Source organism: Aphis gossypii, chromosome 3 (assembly GCF_020184175.1).
Source record: "Aphis gossypii isolate Hap1 chromosome 3, ASM2018417v2, whole genome shotgun sequence".
Classification (NCBI taxonomy): domain Eukaryota; kingdom Metazoa; phylum Arthropoda; class Insecta; order Hemiptera; family Aphididae; genus Aphis; species Aphis gossypii.
Genome location: NC_065532.1, coordinates 37,358,655 through 37,380,115, shown reverse-complemented (window position 1 = coordinate 37,380,115; position 21,461 = coordinate 37,358,655). Strand labels below are relative to the sequence as shown.

The 21,461-nt window shown below is 24.4% G+C and overlaps 2 protein-coding genes and 1 long non-coding RNA gene across 7 annotated transcripts; 1 reads left to right on the top strand and 2 right to left on the bottom strand.

The window, feature by feature from the left end:
- Positions 1-1,614: 1,614 nt before the first annotated feature.
- On the top strand, positions 1,615-4,308 carry LOC114122135 (uncharacterized). 4 transcript variants are annotated; one of them, XM_050203509.1, is made up of 9 exons: positions 1,615-1,700; positions 1,808-1,989; positions 2,222-2,418; positions 2,474-2,574; positions 2,634-2,790; positions 3,134-3,312; positions 3,665-3,861; positions 3,924-4,013; positions 4,102-4,308. In XM_050203509.1, exons 1-9 carry the CDS (start codon positions 1,682-1,684, stop codon positions 4,276-4,278), a joined length of 1,299 nt encoding a protein of 432 aa, XP_050059466.1. In that variant the 5' UTR covers positions 1,615-1,681; the 3' UTR covers positions 4,279-4,308. The 4 variants fall into 4 exon arrangements, with proteins under 4 accessions (XP_050059466.1, XP_050059467.1, XP_050059469.1 ...); XM_050203510.1 differs by having other exon boundaries at positions 3,946-4,013; positions 4,102-4,284; XM_050203512.1 differs by lacking the exon at positions 4,102-4,308 and having other exon boundaries at positions 3,665-3,865; positions 3,924-4,011.
- A 5,829-nt stretch (positions 4,309-10,137) lies between these two features.
- On the bottom strand, positions 10,138-11,616 carry LOC126551249 (uncharacterized). Of its 2 annotated transcripts, none has more exons than XR_007605119.1 (3): positions 11,500-11,616; positions 10,878-11,028; positions 10,138-10,590 (listed from the first exon to the last, which is right to left on the bottom strand). It is a non-coding gene; the product is annotated as an uncharacterized LOC126551249 (long non-coding RNA). The 2 variants fall into 2 exon arrangements; XR_007605118.1 differs by lacking the exon at positions 11,500-11,616 and adding an exon at positions 11,187-11,491 and having other exon boundaries at positions 10,878-11,105.
- A 2,961-nt stretch (positions 11,617-14,577) lies between these two features.
- LOC126551218 (uncharacterized) lies at positions 14,578-15,638 on the bottom strand. The gene is made up of 3 exons (XM_050204054.1): positions 15,561-15,638; positions 15,363-15,500; positions 14,578-15,171 (listed from the first exon to the last, which is right to left on the bottom strand). Exons 1-3 carry the CDS (start codon positions 15,603-15,605, stop codon positions 14,860-14,862), a joined length of 495 nt encoding a protein of 164 aa, XP_050060011.1. The 5' UTR covers positions 15,606-15,638; the 3' UTR covers positions 14,578-14,859.
- Between the last annotated feature and the right edge of the window lie 5,823 nt (positions 15,639-21,461).

The window sequence follows — 21,461 nt, the reverse complement described above, 5'->3', positions numbered from 1 at the left end:
AATTATATAATATTATTTAAATAGATGCATTAACCCATATATGTTAAATATAATATTGGATATTCAAAAATATTCTAAGTAAAATATAAAAATAAAAATATGTAGTTTACTTTTAGTACATCAAATATTATAGTGGCATTCAATATTAAATATACTATTAAATGAAACATTCTTACAGTTATAATTGGAAAACGAAAAAGTGATTTAAAAATACTGCAATTTTATAATATAACGTCTACGAAATCGAGTTATTATATATTTATATAAAATAATGTAAGTCATGTTATGTTAGTATGTAGTAATTTGATCGTACAGAAAAGGCAAGGAAAAAGGCAGTAGCCCAGCGTGGTCAACACGTTAGTCGACTTTTGATACAAAACAACTGTTTGTTGAATTATTAATACATAATATATTATATTTTGATAAAATATTACATGTTCTAATAAAAATGTTATTAATTATTCATTTATAAATTACAAAACTAAAAAAGGAAATAACAATATCAATAAATAAAAATATGGCAATAATAATAATTATATATCTATAATATTTAAATAGTAACAAAATAAAAATGATTCTATACTATGAATTATATAATATTTAGTTATTTATACTTTTATATATTTGAAAAATATTTACTTTCTATACTAATATTAATAATAATACGATAAGTGAACCTATTATTGTAATATTTGATGTTGATATTGATATTTTGAGTACGAGTACATTATGCAGGTTGTCGTGTAAATGTAGGTTTGATACATACCATAAAATCTTGATATTATACGTAAACTAATTGCTTCAAGTAGTTGAATCTAAGATGGTTTGATTAGCTCTAATTTTGGATGTCATATGTTAAATTAGGAGCATTTAGACCAATTTTAGACATTAGACTTAAGGATTGGGTATAGATGGTAAAGACATGAGTTATATTGTTTTCTTTATTTTAATGAATGATTTTATCCTTTAATTCTATATAAATGGCAGAAAAAATCACAGTACGTTCCAGTACAATTAATTATATAAATTAATTAGGTTGCAAATCTCTATACTTTACTGGCAGTGTAATCGTAAAACAGAACCTACGATTTTCTATCCAATATTTGTAAAACGTGCACGTAATTGTTTATGTTTAAATCGTTTTTTATTGCCATTTTTTTTTTAAATTCTAGTTAAATTAATAGGAATTTCATATTCTTTACTTTGTTGAATGTAATAATTATTTCTGGATTTTATTTATATTCATTAACTTACGCCCAATGTTATGATATTTACAATATTAAGTACTTAAATAGTAATAAAACTATTAAAGAAAAGTCAAATTTGATTAAAATAGACAGAGATAACAAAATAATTATAAATACATAATATGCATATGTGGCCCAAGATGTAAGTAATAGTTACAACTCGTTATTAAAATAAGCATATATAGTATATATTATATTATTATTAATATTATGTATAAAAAAAGTTATTGTTAATGTTTTATTTGGAATAATATAATTAATTAACTCTTTTAAGCGGTAATTACATAAATCACTGTTAGGTATAAATATATATTTATATATAATTTATATTTCTTTTATTAATAACGTTTTTGTTTTACTGTTTCCATAGACAACTTAGGTATTCAAAGTTAATACAACGTTAAATAGCATTCAGTTTTTCGTGATCCAGAACAATGAATAATATTCAAACTAGTAAGAAAAAAGTGTTCATTAGTAATGATCACCTTGACACGAGGAATCATACATATTATTAATTTATAAAATAAGTTTTTAATATATATATACATTATTTTTTTTAGATTGTGTAGAACAGGTAACCAATGGATCGATTTGTGTCAGTCCAAATAAATGTATTATACATTTCAAGCCTGGTCATACGTATATGGAAACGATAAAATTATTAAACATGACTGATTTGACACAAATCATTGAAATAAAGCCTTTGGAATGTAAACTATTCAAATTTCCCTATTTAACTACCGTGAGTTGTATTATTTTTATGTTGTTTGTGTTTCACATATCTCGTCGTAAATTGTTTATTGTTTCACTCAATATATATTTTATTATGTAATTGATTTTAAACTTTTTACTTAAACAGTATAATATATTATATTATATTAATTATAGTTTTTTTTTTTTTTTAAGTTATTAGTACAAACCTTTGATTGTAATATAATAGTTGATATTTAATTACAAATAGTTTTAATTTTAAGGTATCTATTCTTCCCAGTAGAACTTGGAATTTACAGTTTACTTTTATGACTTATTTAAATCGGGAGTTCAAAAGTTATTTGAATTTAAAAAATCCTACTGGTCAAGGAAACTTTACTATAGAATTAAGAGCTATACCAAAAGTGCATTCTTGTTTACCCAAGATCATGGATTTTGGAAACGTGGATATAGGAATGAGGTTAGTGTTATTTAAGACAATTTTCATATAGAATCTACAAAATGTTATTTTGTAGTGTTACGAGAAAGTTGAGTCTGGCTCCTAAATCAAAACCTTATCAGTTTCGCATATTTATCCCACATGGTTTAGAGAGCTTATGCGTAAATCCAACTTGTGGTTTGTTTCAAATAGTTATATACAAGAGATTGTTTGAATAAAAATTGATTTTTTTTCAGGTGAAGTATTTTGTGATTATCCAAAAAACGTCACAGTCGTTTACACGCCTCAATCGTATATTACTTTGTGTATTGATTTAATACTGTACCTTACGGGATTTAATCAAAAACCACAAGTTATTACTCTGACGGCGGTTACAAAACCTAAGCCTTTCTGGTAATTCATTCGAGAAATAAGTTTAAATAAAAAGATTGATTACGGTTTTTGAGAATACAAATTTAATGTTAATTTAAGTATTTGAACCAATTACGTGTTGAGAATAAGATAAGTTTAATAAAATTAGAAGATATGTAAAATAGATAAATGCTCATTTATCAATCGCTCGTTAATAAATATGTATATTAATATAGGCGATCAATTACAAACACGTAAGTTGCAAAAAGTGCGTATAAAAGAACACAAAGTCTTATGCTTATTATTTTTTTAGTACGATTATTATTATTATTTAGATGTTATTTTGCTTAGAACTATATTATATAGGTGCATTAATTTTTTATAGTGTCACAAGTATGAATATGGATATAGCAATACCAAAAAAAAAATATTTACGTTCATTACCTAAAACACATCATTCAGATAAGGTAGAAAATGATATTATGGTTTATAACCGGCTGACTCTGCATAAAATGTTAAAGAATAAATGCTCAAATTTGGATGTTGAGTCGTATAAATGGCTTAGTTAGTGTCAATTAAATATTGAATTTATAATATTTTAAAATTAAAACTGTATAGTTAGCATACAATCTGTATAACTATAGAATGTCTATATTATATAGTTATTATGAGTATTGAACCAATTATAAATAAGTATGATTTGTACGTAATGCTTACCTTTTGTATTTTATCAAGTTATTAATAAAACCACATTAAATTAAACTCGACTTTTAACTATCAACAAATTACATAATTAAAATGAAAACAATTATTATTAAATGAATTATAGTAAACCATAATTAAAAATCAAATATTATATTCTATAAAAATATTCAAATATACCATAAGTTATTTAAATATTTTTTACTATTTATAGATCCTCTTGGTGAGTTGGACGAAGTGTATCGAGATTTGTACTTACAGAACTATAAGGATTTTATGATAAAAGTAAAACATTTCAGCGATAAACATAACAAAGCTCACTTTAATACATTTCGGAATGAACTAAACACCAACGAAGAACAGCAAAAATCTGTTTATGACAAGCGAATTACTGAATTGAACACTTATAATGTAGGTAATATATGTACAAACTATAGAAATATACTTCTAAAATAATTGAATATAAAACATAGAATAAATTGTATTCATATGAAGACATATTACTTCATGGCCAAATTGAACCGTCAGGACTTCGTGAAAGAAGCATTCGAACAAATTATATTGTAAGTCTTAAAAACCGTGTCAGATTACTCAGATTTAAGATTTCATTAATATGTGTTGTACACAATATACATTTTATCATATTTTTAGGATACAAGTGATTACGATTTTGATCCGAATCCTGATGACAACTGGTTTATACGATTTCAAATGTATAACAAATTCATCAACGCAGCCAAAATAATAATTATTAAAAATCGTTTAGAAAAGAGACTAAATAATTTCAAAGCATTAATAGCTAATAACATAATAGATAATATGTCATGACTCAAAAAACCATATTGAATAAATATTGATAATTATATAGTTATTTAATTAATATTACAATCCTTTTTTTTTTTTTAATACTAAAAAATTAAATTTAAATTTATGAATAAGTTAATGTTTTAGAATAAATATTAATATTTTTTCTTATTTATACTGTCTTTACTGAATTAGATATATTTCATTGTTTACCTATTATTTAAATGATTAATCACCTCTTAATTTTTGATAAATAAATTACTAATTTATCTAGTCTAAATACTCATATGGACACATACATTTTTATGACATGGCATATTATTATGTGTGATTTTGAAAAGTATAAACACTGTATAAATGAATTTTTATTTATCCCGTGTTATAAGGTTATGTCCACGCAATCCTACTATTTTGAGTGTGTATTATGAACTTTAATATAATAAATTATCAATCAAAGAAGTAGTGATCAGTTATCAATTTATCATCATGTTGATTTTACATACTAATAAAATGTCTACAGTGACAGAATGTATAAAAAAAATGAGCACGTCCTTACGATATTCGTTTACTGAATTAATTTTGATAACATAACAAATGTAAAATACTTAAAGTATCAAAGACTGATATAAACAGTTGAATTCAGAAAACTATTGCCGTTCTTAAGGTATAACATTTATAAACTACGCACTTTATTGTTGGGAATCGCATATAAAATAAAGAGTATAATGCCACATTCGATTTGCCACACTATTAAACATTGAAGTGTATAAAATAATATAAATAAATATTTCATTATTGTAAGTATTATTGTTCGAATGTTATTGAATTCATTTTTGTCAATTTCCATAAAAAATTTATAATAGTTCAAAACTACTCTGTTTAAGTGAATTTAATAATACATAATAATTGAAGTAAGTTTATAACACGGACATGTGCCTGTTAAAATTTAATGGAAATTTTATAATTTTGTTTCATGTATGTATCATGTATGCGTATGCGTTAATTACTTTGGCATAAACATACATGACAAAAGGTAATTTACTACGACATAATATACGTTTTAGCATATTGTATTTCTAGGGACTGAATTTTTAAGCGCACAAGTAAGTCACGAAGCTACACAGACGTATTTTAAGTATAATATAAACTGGTAAAAAATAAATATTCGAGTAAATAAAAAAAAAAAAATAGTAAATGTATTTAATTTTAAAAAGTCGAATAAGAAATATAAATGGGAAATGCTTAAAAATTATTTATTCATTTACAAGCAATTACATCAAACTGTATTATTATTACGTTTTATTTGAATCAAAATAGTCATGCTTGTGTACCTATGCATAAATTAATGAATGTAGACACGTCTTAAGACAGTAGTTGTTATAAGGAGAAAGGATTATTCTAAATGCAATATTAGAAAATTAATTGATTTAAAAAATAGTTGAAACTTATATTGTATCTATCCCCGTTTGCAGGCAACGAGCATTATTAAATAGATTTTTATAAAATAAACAACGGTGTTTTTATAACTATGGCAATAATGAAATTCAATATTGTATATGGACGGTTACTATAGTCAAATTGTTATGAAGGTAGATATTTTAAAATACATTACATACGTCTATGATAACATTGTAATATAATAGACAATAGGAATTTTAAATAAAAAAAATTCAATTGCTTAAATTAATTTTAATTTAATATGTTTTTATATAAGTTATGATTTTTAGTTATTGTTATAGATAGAGTTGCGAATTTAAGGCATTAAATAGCTTTAAAAAGTATATTATATAAGTATAGTACTGTAGAATTGTATTTTTTTTTTTAATATTAATATCTATCAAGCTTAAAATATTTCAATTTAAAGATTTTATTAATTAAGAGCAACGCGCGCCTTAGCGTTATTTAAAAACATATTTAAGACAAAATGTAAGAAATTATTCATAAAATGATCGTAAAAATGGATATTACCAATAAAGTAATATTAATAATAAATTAAAAATTCTATTAACAGACCTTATTATCAAAAATGGTCAAGATATTAAAAAAAATTGCATTATAAAAGTTTTGAAATTTAATTCAATCTCATTTAAACTTGGTATTTAGTCAGCTATATTTTATAATAAGTTAAAACGAATGTATTTTTCTATCACCATACTCGTATATTAATAAGAGAGTCCTTGATATACTATACCAATAAAAAATATATAGAGTGATAAATAAGACCGATAAATATTTAATAATAACGATTATTATTAGTTAAATAGATTATTTGCATCATTAAAATTAATTTATTATCATAATTAACATACTATTGTTTTTATTATGAATTACACTCTAAGAATTTCAAAAATATTTACAGGAATTATACAAAACTATAGCGCATTTTCTAAAAAAATAAATTTCTTTTCATATAAACGATGTTTAGAACTTAAACACACACATTTACTGATCATCTAAAACTCGAATCAACTAGTGTGGTTAAAACCATGGTTATATAAAAGTATGATTATCACGTACGACCACTTAGTTGATTTTTTTTCTTGTCAGACCAATGCAATTGCCCCGTCAAAACTTTGAACGACAAACCAAGACCATTATTATTGTTATCGTGAACGATTTTGCGGCGATTAGTTTACCCGGATGAGGGTTGCAAAAGAACCGCTCTTCTCCGTCATAATAAAACCTTTATTACCTTATTGTTGCGAACAATCGACCCGAAAAGTGATCAGCCCCTAGTTTGAAGCTTTATATATTGCCATTATTATTATTATGATTATTATTTAAAAAAAAATGTATCGTGGTAGTTAAATGATATGACCAGAAGGTTGAAACTTTCTACATTATATTCTATTACGAGATTGTACTTTTTGTGAAGTTTTGATAACTATAATATATCCATTGTATAAGTACTAAATATGTTATTTAAATTTAAAATAAAAAAAAATTTATTTTGCATACGACCGCTTTATAATACTTATCATTGCTGTGTTTGACTCATCGGCTTGTCGATAAATTATTTTAACTCTATCGACTTTATGAAAAGGAAAAACAATTAAATTTACCAATTATCATAACTTCACGGTGGCTTCGAACCGACGCAGATAATGTCAATTTGTTTTTGACTTCTGTTGTCATTTCAATCATCTAACAACCCTTCAGTTCCATATTACAGCCCCTGACCCCCAGGAGAGATACAAGTTGCAATCTCATTTGTATTTTTAAATGGAAAAAAATACGTTTTATGAAAAAAAAAAATTATAATTAAAGTTTTAATTCGGTTGGAGTCCAATAGTGGGTTGTTTGAAATTGCAATACTGTACATGTTGAAAACTTTCTATGAAAACGTATAACGTAATATAGTTCTACGTTCACTCACAAATATGAATAAGTAAATCAAAAAAAGTATTTCAAATATTTTCTGCTATTATCGATAGTAGTATGTGCCTACTTAAATTTAAAAATGTTTATCACGTACAGGACAACATATTTGGAAAGTAATGCATTATTATACTTGATTTGCTTCGTTGTCGACAATCTGTCCGATGCCAATATCTAAAAAAATATTTATTTTTTTTATGATGTTAAATGTACACGTTGATAAACACTCACGTAAAACTTTATGGATTGTAAAGTTTCAAAGTAATTCACATTTTATAAAATGTACGCCACATAACGACTATCGAATAATGGAACGAAGCAACGAATAGTTTTTCGTTCAATACTGTAAATAAGAGAATTATATTGAAGGAAAGGATACATTTTCACTTTCCATTAAAAGCTTTCTGACAATGTATACATTAAATGTATAAGAGCATTAAAATACGTCGGTGCAGTCTCTGAATATTAAAAAAAAGTGTGGGACTAAAAATCCAGTGTTAGTTGTTAGGTTTGATGTACTAAAAAATGCAATTCCGATTTTAATCATAGTTTTACTATGATTTACTTTGAGAAGTAAGTTTTGTTTAAATTGTTATGGTGTATAGAGTTGTAAAAAAAATAAATATTTGTTATAATCAAATCAAATTATTCCTCTAATGCCTATAATTACGTTTTAAACTGAAATATATAAATAATACAAATCAATAAAAATTAATGTTAATAAAATCACATAAGAAATATTAAAAATGTCATATTATAGTACGTGAATATTTACATGTTTACATATTAAAATCAGTCGTTTAATTAATTTTTCAACTCCTATTTTTTATTATTTTTTTTTTATAGTATATTTAATACGCAAATCATAAAATTGATACATATAAACTGTAATTATTAAAATCACATTATTTTTTAGCGATTTGTTTTTTGCTATTAAAGTATTAAACATACAAAATAGTTCATATTTATTATTGCTACGAGTCTTTGATGTGATTGTGTTTATAATAAAAACCCACTATCTATTACAATCGTTAATTATTCGATAAATGAAGTATATATTTATAAAATTTCTTTTCACAGTACATTAGTAAATAACATATGTGCAATCGGCTACCTATACTATAGATAAGTATTGAGACATATAAATCTTAGTTTTTTTTTTTATGTTAATTTGCATATAATTTTAACAAATAATAAATTATTTAGTATTCATTTTTAACAGATTTTTGTTAACTGGGTTATAAATAATTGTGTGGTATAAAAATATAAATGTAACGGTACAAATACAATATACCTACTAAAAATTAACTTTCTATATTATTCATTAACATTGTATTTTTTATGATTTCATAGCTACTTAATTAATGCTTTTATATAATGGTCATAACAATTATTATCCACGAATCATGAATTTTAAGAATATAATAATAATTTATGTACCTAGGTACTTAATAAATAATAATACTCTACCTTAAAATGTCATCATATTATTGTATCTATATATTTTAAAAGTTGTATTAATTTCATAATATATGCGTATTATGTTTCAACTCAACACCTTTTTACATGTTAATACCTAGTTATTAATCTAATTTACATTTAAGTTAAAATATAAAATGTCTTTATCATAGGTAATTTTTGCTTGCACTAATTATGACTTGTAATAAAAAAAAAATTGCTTTATTTTTGTTACACATAAATTACCACCAATATGATTCTGAATGAAGCAAGATAACTATTGATTTTACAATAAAGTGTTCTTTTGCGTATTTTCTTGATTCATAAGATATATTTCAGACAATAAAAATGATCAGTTACTTTCATGTAGCCATATAAATCAATTATAAATTGAACGCAGATGGTACATAGGTCATTTATCGAATTTTTCAGTAGTTTAAAAAACTATTTGATAAACTGCGAATTAAATGTAATATAATATTTTAGGTACATTGTATCTATTTTTTAACAACGTTTATGGGAAATGATTATTGTACTATTCCTTATGTTTTAATCTATGTTCAAACTATGTCGTTTTCAGTGTGGTTAACGGATTATATGGAAATTAGATAATGTTTGACGTCTACAAACAGTTCAAACTTAAGATTATTTATATTTTAAAACAAAAGTTTCAACAATTGTATTATTCTCATTAATCGAGCTGTTATATTATCGTCATACATTTTATACTCATAATAAAATTCATCATCATAATACTTTAGGTTATGAATACTTACAATGGGTTTGTAGATACTTTTTCTAAAAAAAACATTTAAATACCGTTTTTTAGCTTATTTTATATTTCCAATGATTATTTCCACAAATATACGTTTTACTTACGCATTTTAATTAAAAATTACCGTTTGAATTAATCATAATTATATTCATATTAAGAAATGAAAAATTAATTCCACACATTCCTAATATAAATTAGTTTGTTTCACGTATCTATTTTAGAGTACCTACCCACAAAAATAAAATATTTCTGGTTGTTTTTTTGTTGTTATTGTTTATTGTTATTTTGTTCCCATTCGTTATGTCTATTTAGGGATATGACATGCAATAAAAGTTTTTTCTTGAGTTTATATAAATCGAAAAATTGACAAAACGTCATAAAATATATATTGATGTAATACATTATCCTTATATTACTGTAGTAACATTTAAAAGGCAATTTCATACATAACCATCGGTTCGAAAAATGTGAAATGACACGACGGCACATCGATGTGAATCGATTTCTCGATATCACTTACCTTTCGTTTATGCGTTATCATTATTTCCATCTCAGTTTTGTTACCGGACGATTAGGCCTTTCAAGTTGTTATTGGGAACCACTATTGCCTTTTTATTTTTTATATAATACACTTCGGATATTGTTTCTCCACGTGAGACAAATGTTTGAATTTATAGCGTTTCTTATTCAAACATGTAAGTTGTAGTAGGTTCACCTGAAAAAACCTACGAGGATTTATATAATATATAATATATGTTTTATTTTTTTTTTTAGTTTGTTTATCAATATAATATTTTTTCTTTTAGTTTTTAAAGAAATAAAAATGGAAAATATAAGACAAAATGCAATGAGTAGAAACAGTGATTGACAGCAATTACTATTTTTTTTTTATTTTCTGATACAATAATAATTAATTACATGTCTAATTCATATAGGTACTGTTAACTTATATTACAACCCAGGTCAATAAATAATAACTACTCGTGAAATTCTTTTACACAATCTTAATAACCTTTGTAATCCGTAACAAAATCGCACACGACCCTGCAATCTCGGTCAATGCGCAAGACTCGGTAAGATTGTTTAGCACGAATTACTTGACGCGTCGCTACAAATAAGATACTGTGGCGCCACAGAATGCATGCTGTTTTCACACGGAGTTCCTAGAATATACAGATATCCATGGGTTATGTAGTGTAATGCATAGATTTATTGCTTAGTAAAACATAATTCGAGACACCTAAAAAGTAAAGTACCTTTTTATAATTTAATGCTAAGATAAATACCAATGCGAATATAGTTTTGGCATTTTGTGTCTTACGAGTTTAACTAGTCAAACTGTTACACGCTGAAGACAAAAGAACACCGTTATTGGTTATAGTTTTCGTCTAACTCATGGTCAATTTTATCATTTACGATGATAATTTAAGTGCAGACCATGACAAGTTTTATTTACTATTATCAAATATCATCTAATATTGACGTTAAATGAGTTAACGACACACTTGAAACCAAATATTACTGGCTAAGATATAAACATGAGGCCATGTATACCGGAAATTGAGAAACTATCAGTCACATTAACGCAATATTATAATAATTAACATGTTCCATAATATTATTATTACACATACTAGTATAATTAATTATTAAAATAGTTCATAATATTATAGTAATTCATTTTGACATAAGAGATTAAAAAATAATAAAACTGAAAAATTGCCATGTATAATTCAAATTAGCTAAATATAATATTGTACATTATTATAAAAATAAAATATTTATTTTATACTTAAATTTAATATAACATTAAATAATATAATTTATTTATTAGAAACACCATAGTAACGGAAGTAACTTAGTATAGCAGTTGAAGCGTATAAAATAATAATAAAAAAATTTATTTTTTGTGTTATATAAAAATATTATAAAACAACAATCGATTCTTTTAATAATCTAAGTCTTGAGGTTGGAGTTTATCTAGAGACAAATTTCCAGTGAACGTTTCTATGGAAAATGATGGTTCAAGTGTATGCACTATGCATATTAAATAATATTGGTGCTGGATATACATTGATTATAATTAATTTAGTAAACCTATGGTGATAAATAATTATGTGAGAAATATTAATTTTATAGAAGTGATATTTTTTGATTTTCATTATTCTCAAAGTTTGACAAGCTATGCTTTTGTTTGTAACCCGTAGAGTCGAAAACTGAAGTTGGTCAAAAATAGAAATACCGTTTTCTCTTTGATTTTGCTGAATCAGATGATAAGTCTTTTTTAGATTCTGAACGAAGTGAAGAATGTATTGATTTTACAATGATGTGTGTTTTTTTTTTTTTTTGTTTTTTGTTTTTTTTTGTGTCTGTGTACAACATAACTAGTCGAAATAATGCTCCAATTTCAAACAATGGGGGTAGTTTCCGATGTAAAAGTGAATATCCTTGGTGCATTATAGAGGTAAAAAGTTAACATTTTCCAACAGTTTTCAAAAAAATCGAGAAAAACAAAAAAAAAATGACGGAAAAACGGCAATTTTTAAGCAAAACCAGTTTTCAACTAAATCGATTTTTTTTTATGGTTGTAATTCAAAAACTAATCACTGAAAATACTTGAAATTTTCACCAAATGTTAATGTCAGTGGTATCCGTAAATAGTTAAATTTTCAAAAAATTTTGACTTTTTTTGAGTTATTTATAGACCACTGAAATTTTCGATTTTTTTGAGAAATTTTTTTTAAAGCGTCGATAAAAAATTTTTGGATGACCAAAAAGTTTTGAAAATTTAATACAAGGTTCCTTATGATTTGTTTTTAATGTAGCTAAAAAAAATTAAAAATCGTTAGTCACAATTTTTTTTTTTATAAGCGTTTTTAGTTCAAATTTTTACGAAATCTGTCGAAAACGTGAAAATTTGCAAGTAATTGCAAATCATTCTTTTATAACTAAGTTTTGAAAATTTGGTACAAGGTTTTCCATAAATTTTTCTTCAAATATCTGTAAAAAAAACTCTACCGGATTCAGACAAAAATTTTTTATGAGTGTTTGAAATTTAAATTTTTACAAAACCGCGTTAAATAACAGTTTAGCCTCAAACGATTTTTGATATTTGTTATTATTCAAAAAGTATAAGTCGTAGATACTTGAAAATTTTACCAGCTATTAAGATTTGCGTTTTCTTTACGTGATTTAATTTTTAAAATATTTTGAATTTTTTTGAGCTATTTATAGACGACTGAAATTTTCAATTTTTCTGAAAAAAATTTTTTGAAGTGTCAATAAAATTTTTTTGGCCCTATCAAAATACTTGAAAATTTTATACAAAGTTCCTCATATGTTATTCTTTTAGTGATTAAAAAATTATAAGAATACATAGTCACAATTTTTTTTTATTAGCATTTGAAGTTCAAATTTTGATGAAAATTCGTTAAAATTATGAATATTTGCAAATTATTTTGTAGGTATAATTCATAAAAATGTTTGTATAGGTAGCTAAGAGTTGAAAATTTAATACAAGATTTTTCATAAGATTATCTTACAATAATTATAAAAGAACTTAAATTTTGGTGTATTCAGGCCATTAAAACATAAACCACCTTTTTCACCAACAACTGGAAATTATATCCTAGGCTGACAAATCATCTTCGTTCAAAATCGTTTTTCGTATACAATGATAACTATCATTGGATTCAAATTTAACACTCCTATAATATATAATAATGATCCATACGGCACCTAATGTACAGCAGAGCGGTACTCACTTTCCCGCTTTTTTAACTTGTTTTGAGCTGTAAAATATAAATGAATCGGGATTTTCGAAAAGGGCCATCTCGAATTTTTACCAAAATAAATTTTTCAGTATTGTTTTCATTTACATACAGACCGATATTTTATGAGCGAAAAGGGATCATATCCGTTTTTTATAGTAATGAAATATCCTATTTTTAGAAAAATTTCGAAAAAGACTAATCTCGGTTTTTAATTTTAATTTTCAGATATGAACCTTTTTGAAATTCCTGATTCAAATAGACATTTGAAATTATCAATTTTTCTAGGTTTGTTTTCTTTAAACATTAATAAAAAATATTTTAAAAAAACTTTTAACATACCCTTAAAAAACTTAAGCGCCAATGTATATTATAATTATTTTAATGACAAACCCCATTTTTAAACAATATCTTCTTCTTTGGTATTATTACACATTGTTTAAATAAAACTATATTATTTAAAGAAATTTGATTAGATTACAGATTTGCTTAACGAATAACTATGTATTGGTTTGAAAACGATTTGTATTTCATGTAATATATTATATTACATGAGCACAACTTCATAAATACACAAAAGTAAATAGTAAATACGAATAATTTATTTTATAATCGGCAAAAACTATAATGCACAGGTATACAAGAATGATGCCTAATGTATTGATATTAAATTACATTTGATAAAATATAATGATAATGTAAAATAATCGCAGCCAGTTGTGTTGTTCTAATCACACTTATCTCTGAAAATAATAAAATATTGTTTGTGTGGTAGCGTACGATCCTCTAATCTACATCGTACAACCGTGAAATAAAACCACGATAAGAAAAAACTTTTTTACCTACTATTTTTATACAACATGTTAACATTCAATACGGTCATTAAACAGTATATCTTACATATCATACAAATAAACAATAAACATTAAGCATAGTAGGTTTAATATCAATTATTTAAACACTTTATTGTCAGAGTAAATAGAAAATTTTACTGTATTGTACAAAAAAATAATAATAATATATATATAATAATGTATATGATTTTATTTATAGTACTTCAGAGAAAGTATTTAATAAAGGGGCTACACCGTCAAACTCCATAAATGGAACTAAAAATCATCAAAATATAACATCAATTAATGGATCTCAAATATTCAGCAATTGCAATATAACAATCGGCAATAGTAAAAATAAAATACCACTTAGATGAAGCTTGCTTTTCATCTAAGTGGTTTTATTTGTACTATTGACGATTGTTATATTGCAATTGCTGAATATTTGAGATCCATTAATTGATGTTATATTTTGATGATTTTTAGTTCCATTTATGGAGTTTGACGGTGTAGCCCCTTTATTAAATACTTTCTCTGAAGTACTATAAATAAAATCATAAGCTATCTTGATGGCAGCCATTGAGTTAACTTCATGGGTGGTGACGCTGGAATTATTTAAATTTTTTTCATAGTTGTCAATGATTGTTGATACGTTTCTCAAGTCTTTAAGAATTACTTTGATATCGTCAATATTTTTTTGTTCCTTAAAAAAAAAAAAAAGATTAAAATCAGTGCGTGTAGGTACATATAATTATTAATTTGATATAATGTGAGATACAGTCTGGTCGTCTGGTGACAAACGAACGGACAGCTGAGCGAAAGTAATAGTGCCCCGAATTACTGTACGCTACACTAAAAATTATCATCATTATACATTTTGAATTTTGTACATACCTGCATAGTCCTTCTTTGCAATTTGAATGTGCTGACTATATAAATTAATGAACAAATTAATATTACATAAAGTAATGTGTTTTTCATTTTGAAATTATTTTGCGGTTTTCCTTTTTGTAGATAATAATCGTCTTCGATCTATGACATAACAATATTATGATTTACAATAATAAATTATCAGAATAAATATTTACGTACAGTTATAATACAAGATTGATTTCTTTCCATAAGAGATTCGTGCATTAATACTAAATTATAAATGTGTATTTTACTGTTGTTGATTTGACCCTACAATATAATCATGCTGTTTTTTTTTTGTTTTTAGCCAGGATATAAAAAGGGAACATCATTGCCTTAAAACTATACATTATATTTATTTATTTTAGATTGAATAACAATATTTCTGTTGTTTCCTCTAACAATTTTAGTTATTTTGTTGTAATTCAAAAAACATAAATTGTAGGGATTTGAAACATATTTTGTCACATGCATAATATATATAACTCAAATGTGTGTGCATTATAACTGTTTAAATGCAGTGGTGTATTGCTAAAAATATTTGTGTGTATTTATATATTTTGCCTTCTAGTTATTATAGGTGTCAATGATTGAACTATAACATTAAATCAACCCCCCCAAACCAGCCATGTTTAAAACACTTTGAGAGAGAGAAGAACGACTTGTCGGTAAAGTGATTGTGTTAGGTACAACTGATTACTGATGATATTGTAGACCACTATACTCTACTTTATTTATACCTAAACTATTGTGATGAAATAGGTATAGTTTAATAGTTTTGTTTACTACATAGCTGGATATCACCTGTATATTATACTATAACGTATATATTATATTTATAAATGTTACCCTGACTTGTGTATTGTAAACCTTTAAAGTTATGTTATCAGCAATTTACTATTTTATATATACACTAGCGGCCGGTGTGCCTCGGTGTAAGTGTGCCTCGCTCTGCTGTGAAATTCGGTCTAAGTGAGTAATAATTTTATAAAACATATCAAATGTCATAAAAATTGAAAACATAACAATTCAAAATGTATTCTCTTAACGCGTTGTAGTACTGCAAACACTTTATATATATATACAGTGGCGTAAATTGGGCTAAATTGTTAGGGTTGCAATCAGTTTCTAGGTTGGACAGACTTGTGGGAGGCTTCGCCCCCCACACCCCCCTAAAATATTATTTTTTTTCTAGATTTAACATTATAATTACATAAATTCAACAAAACTATTTTAACCTTAAACACATATTTTATCTATTGGTTATTGATATACATTATAAATGTACGCCATAAATAGCCAATAGGATATATAATTACTTACTGTCTATAAAATAAAATTTTGACTTTAAGTTAAGGTAGTGTTTAACAAAATATCCTTAAGAAGATGTTAGCGCACTGTTTGTTTTTTTAATATATTTTTTCTTTGATAGGAATCTCCTAAGCTTTTCAATTTTATTTGTTACTGGCTTGCTGAAAAAAGTAAAAGTTTATATATTAAAAAAAGTTGAACCGTTTGTAGTGAAATACTAGGTATTTACTAATAATAAAAAACCTAAAACTATATAATATAGGTATAATTTTTTTATTTAAGTAATTATTAACTATTTGCTATTCTCTTAAAATTTACAGCCAGATTTTTTTTTTTTTTTTTTTATTGGTATAATTATGATTTATAAATAAGTATATCTTTATAATAAGTATAAATTTTGTATGGGGTTACTGCAGGTGATTGTTGACTTGATTGAAAAATCCATTCAGCAATGGAACTTCATGCAGTGTGGACTGTAAGTGTTTTTTTTTTAAGAGTAAAAATTTAAAATATATTTAGTTATATGTGATGAATTTTATTTATTTTTTATCGTACGATATACCAAAGATATATTTTATATATCTTAATTTTATATATTTGGTGTACGTGTACGTGCATTTTAGTAGGGAAATAGATGCTGTAAGATATAAATATATATTATACAATATCATAGAATATAACAATATACATAGATCAATTATATTAGAAAGAGGCAGCAATGTTCAAATTTCAAATTATTAATACCCCGAAGTTATTATTTTAAATCACGATAGTACAATTAGGTATTGTAAACGACAATAATTTAAATATAGATTGATTTTTTTATTACAGGAAAGTTATAAACTTAATACTCATTGAAAGCATTTAAAAATCAATCCAATGTGGTACCATTCTAAAAGTGTTTTATAATTTACAATCATACTTTTATTTGTAAAATAATTTTTTTGGTGAGTTTCGATCGCGTTGACACAACGCTGTTACAAATAAATCTTATTGATAACCATTATGGATTTAGTTGGTTTAATATTCTTCCTTCAATTATTTAATGGAGTTTTTAGTATATTTACAAAATAATGGATATTTGTATCTACGGTAAGAATGTTATTCATTTTTTAATTATTAAAATAAAATAAAATTTAAAATTATTTTCATGTGTTTGAGCAATTAAGTACATAATATATTGTTAAAGTATTTTATCAAAATAAAATTACATAATATTATGTAATTTTGATTGTTATCTGACAAATGAATTTCAATAGTAGGAGTTTTAAATTATATTTTCTAATATATTATTAAGATGAAAACTGAATAATTAACTATAAGCTATTTAAAACAAACGTTAAATAAATTGTAAAAATGTAAGCATTTTTACTTGTTCAGTACAAAAATTAACAAATTTGTTCAGTTATAAATTAGTAGAGTTGTGTAAATAATACAATACGTACCTAATATCAATATCGAATAAATAATAAATAAATATTGATTTATTAATATAAAGTAGGTATGATTAATAAATTTAAAAATATAAATCACTTAAACTCACAAATACGTAAAACAAAATTGTTTCAATAACTATTTGATAAATATTAGAAAAAATTTATTTTTAGTCGTCGAATTTATTATTCCATTATAACATTGACAGCTCATATAATATGTATCTATTTATTGTATCATATGTCGAACATTATCCCTTTGGCTAGTATAGCAAACGGCCTGGTATCTTTGAGTATAGGTACATATACAAGTCGTACCATACTATCATCATTCTGTAATCGGTCAGTTGCGAGTACGTTCTGTTGTTATTATTCAAATAGACAGCCGTTCCAAACACATGTCGCTTACAATAAGATCCACTAATCATAAAATAATTTTCGTAAATTTCACGGTAGGTAGGATATATTTTTTTATAACGAAAAAATAAGAGTTCTTTAAAAAAAAGTTGACGATTCGAAGATTATACATTAAACATTTTCCATTCTCGTCACGGCAAACCCCGGGGGTTAATGGGCATAAAATGGAGAAACAAATGAAACAAGAAAAAAAAGGGTTACAATAAAAATTATCAAAATCAATAAATTATCACAACTCAAATAATTGAAGACATACGAAATATAATGTTAAGCATTGTACTATTTTTTTAAGTGTTATTTATATTATTTTCCGTTCACTGAACATTTTTCACATCATACCACTTCGAGTACTAGTAATGTTGACATTAATAAAAATTTTATTCTCAGTATGTTCTTATGAAGTTCTCACAATAGGTGGAGTTTGAAGTCACGTGACACGTGGTACTACAGTAGTTCTTATGTTCGTACTACAAGTTAACACTGAATATTTAAAAATCAAAAATATCACTTATAAGGCTAATCAATGCTCAACGATTTTTAATGAGTGCAGATGAATGCTCATAAATTTATAATATTCTATTAAATATTATAGAATGCGATGTTTTTGAAATAATATAATATTTTAATGCTTGTTATCGACAACTATATTTTATCAGGACCATAATATACTATTACTGCACTTTTTAGTTTTTACTACACTTAATATAACTAGTAAATATAAGGGTTGCATCAAGATTGTCTATATTGTTTTTGTTAAATAAAGTTTAAATAATACTAATATTTAATGAGCTGGAAAATCCGAGCAATAAAAATTATAGTATAATTCTATACAATATACCTAGGGTTAAATTTTTTTTTTTATGTTTGATTCATGCAATAAGTATGAATTGCTGTATAATGTGTGTTTGTTACTACCAAAAACGGACCACTTAATAAAATATTATATCACTTAATTATATGCAGAATATTTGTTTCCGTTTTTATTCTCACTAATTGTAATTTGTATGCTAAAAGCATATTGTTGAAATGTATATCATGTTTTCAATTACATTCCAAAACAATTTAATTTGGTTAAAAAAAAAAAAAAAAAAAAAAGAAAAATCAATAAAATAACTTTTTTCTCATTAGTGTTTTTTTTAAATTTAATACATATATATATATTATTTTTTCACACTAACTAATTATATATAAGTTATGTTTTAATTAAAATAAAATGAAAATTATCAAATTAAATACAACTGCTTAATTTAATTGATTAATATATTATAAATATTATAAGTGATAACTATAAATATGTTACTAATGTGAAAACGTCAAATTTTGTACTTTTTTAAACAAATAATTTAGTTTTATATTTTATTAATACAAAAACTGTTAAATGAAACGTAAAAACTTTAACTTAAATTACGTTGTTTATCAATTTCCTATCTCAAAATGAAACGCAATCTGAGTACAATTTATAACTTACTTAGTATTTCTTACATGTTTTCTTTTGTGAAGAAAAAACACCACTTTTGCCATTCGAGATGCTTGAAATGAACATTAGCCTTTTTTATGATCAAACGCGACAACCAATAGTCAGCAAAGTCCCGAATTCTTGTTCAATATTATTGTCTGGAACTCCAATACACATCGTAATAACTGATAATTTAAGTGTCTATTTTTCATTTATTGGCTAGAAACAACATTCCCGGACAAAAAGCTCTCTTTTGTATTATGACGTTCAATAAACGAACGAATATAATGCCGCTATATAAAAGATATGATTGTCATATAGAACCTTAAAAAAATATGGATCGTTATATATTTTTTTTATTAATTATTTCTTTATCAGTTCCTGTTACATTTTTAGTAACAGTAAATTGTTAAAAGTGTCCTTATTATTATTTTTTTCAAGTTTATATATCATAATAAGATTATATAGTTTTATAATAATTCCAACAAAAACATAATACTGAAAAATTATTTGAGAAATACAAGTATCTATACATACCACATAATTATATGAGTAAAAATAAATACACGCTTCCTATATCTAAATTCTACACGCTATACTTTGAATAAAATAATACAAACTATTTTGTAATATTTGACTTATAGTATTATTAAATATCTTTTAAGAAATTGTATTTTAATTTTTTTGACAGTTATATTGAAAAAATACGCATTTGAAAAGTTTATAAATAAATAAATAAATACTCATATATAAATATCATCATTATTCGTTATTCTTTTATTAAAATATAAAAGCTGCCTATAATGCACGATAATGTATAGATAATTGTAGTGGTGTAGTCTAATTCTGAGTCGTTGTTACGTCATTTGTAGGAACATACTAAAAATTTATCATATAATTATAAAAAACTTGATGTAAAACAAATATTTGGCTATTGTCTTTATTTCATTTAATGTTAATATTAATAGTAATGTCATATTGTTAAATGAGTGAAATTGATTTAAATTTAAAAAATATATTAAACTTAATAACTATTGATTGGATATAATTTATGGTTACGACTTATAGTATTATCAACGAGTAGTTATACAATTTTTATGACATTACAATATTTTAATTAATTAATTATTTATGTTCTTTCTTTTTTCAGCATTGAAAAAAACTAAAGAATATTTTTTTTGAACTAGTCAATTTATTTTATTTTCAATGCGAGTGTCATAACAGTAAATGATAATATAAAGAGCTCATTTATGTATGATATTACACTTTTTCATTGTCCACATTATATTGTGTTAATATAATTATTATTTTTTCACATAAAAATAATATGTAGGATTTCTTGAAACGATCAATGTGTTTCATTAATAAGTGAAAAATATATTTCATATGACTAAATATTTAACAAACAGAAAACATTGTTTTTTTTCCCATAACTGTAATTTTAGTACATCTTATGAAAAAAAA

What these genes read in the sequence shown, in the direction of transcription:
- LOC114122135 (XM_050203509.1), top strand. An exon ending in ATGCGTAAATCCAACTTGTG is followed by an intron (nt 2,575 to 2,633) that starts GTTTGTTTCAAA and finishes ATTTTTTTTCAG; the next exon opens with GTGAAGTATTTTGTGATTAT. An exon ending in CTGAATTGAACACTTATAAT is followed by an intron (nt 3,862 to 3,923) that starts GTAGGTAATATA and finishes TATAAAACATAG; the next exon opens with AATAAATTGTATTCATATGA.
- LOC126551218 (XM_050204054.1), bottom strand. Translation starts at nt 15,605, where the DNA reads ATGCACGAATCTCTTATGGAAAGAAATCAATCTTGTATTATAACT. An exon ending in ATCAATCTTGTATTATAACT is followed by an intron (nt 15,501 to 15,560) that starts GTACGTAAATAT and finishes GTTATGTCATAG; the next exon opens with ATCGAAGACGATTATTATCT. An exon ending in TGCAAAGAAGGACTATGCAG is followed by an intron (nt 15,172 to 15,362) that starts GTATGTACAAAA and finishes TTTTTTTTTAAG; the next exon opens with GAACAAAAAAATATTGACGA.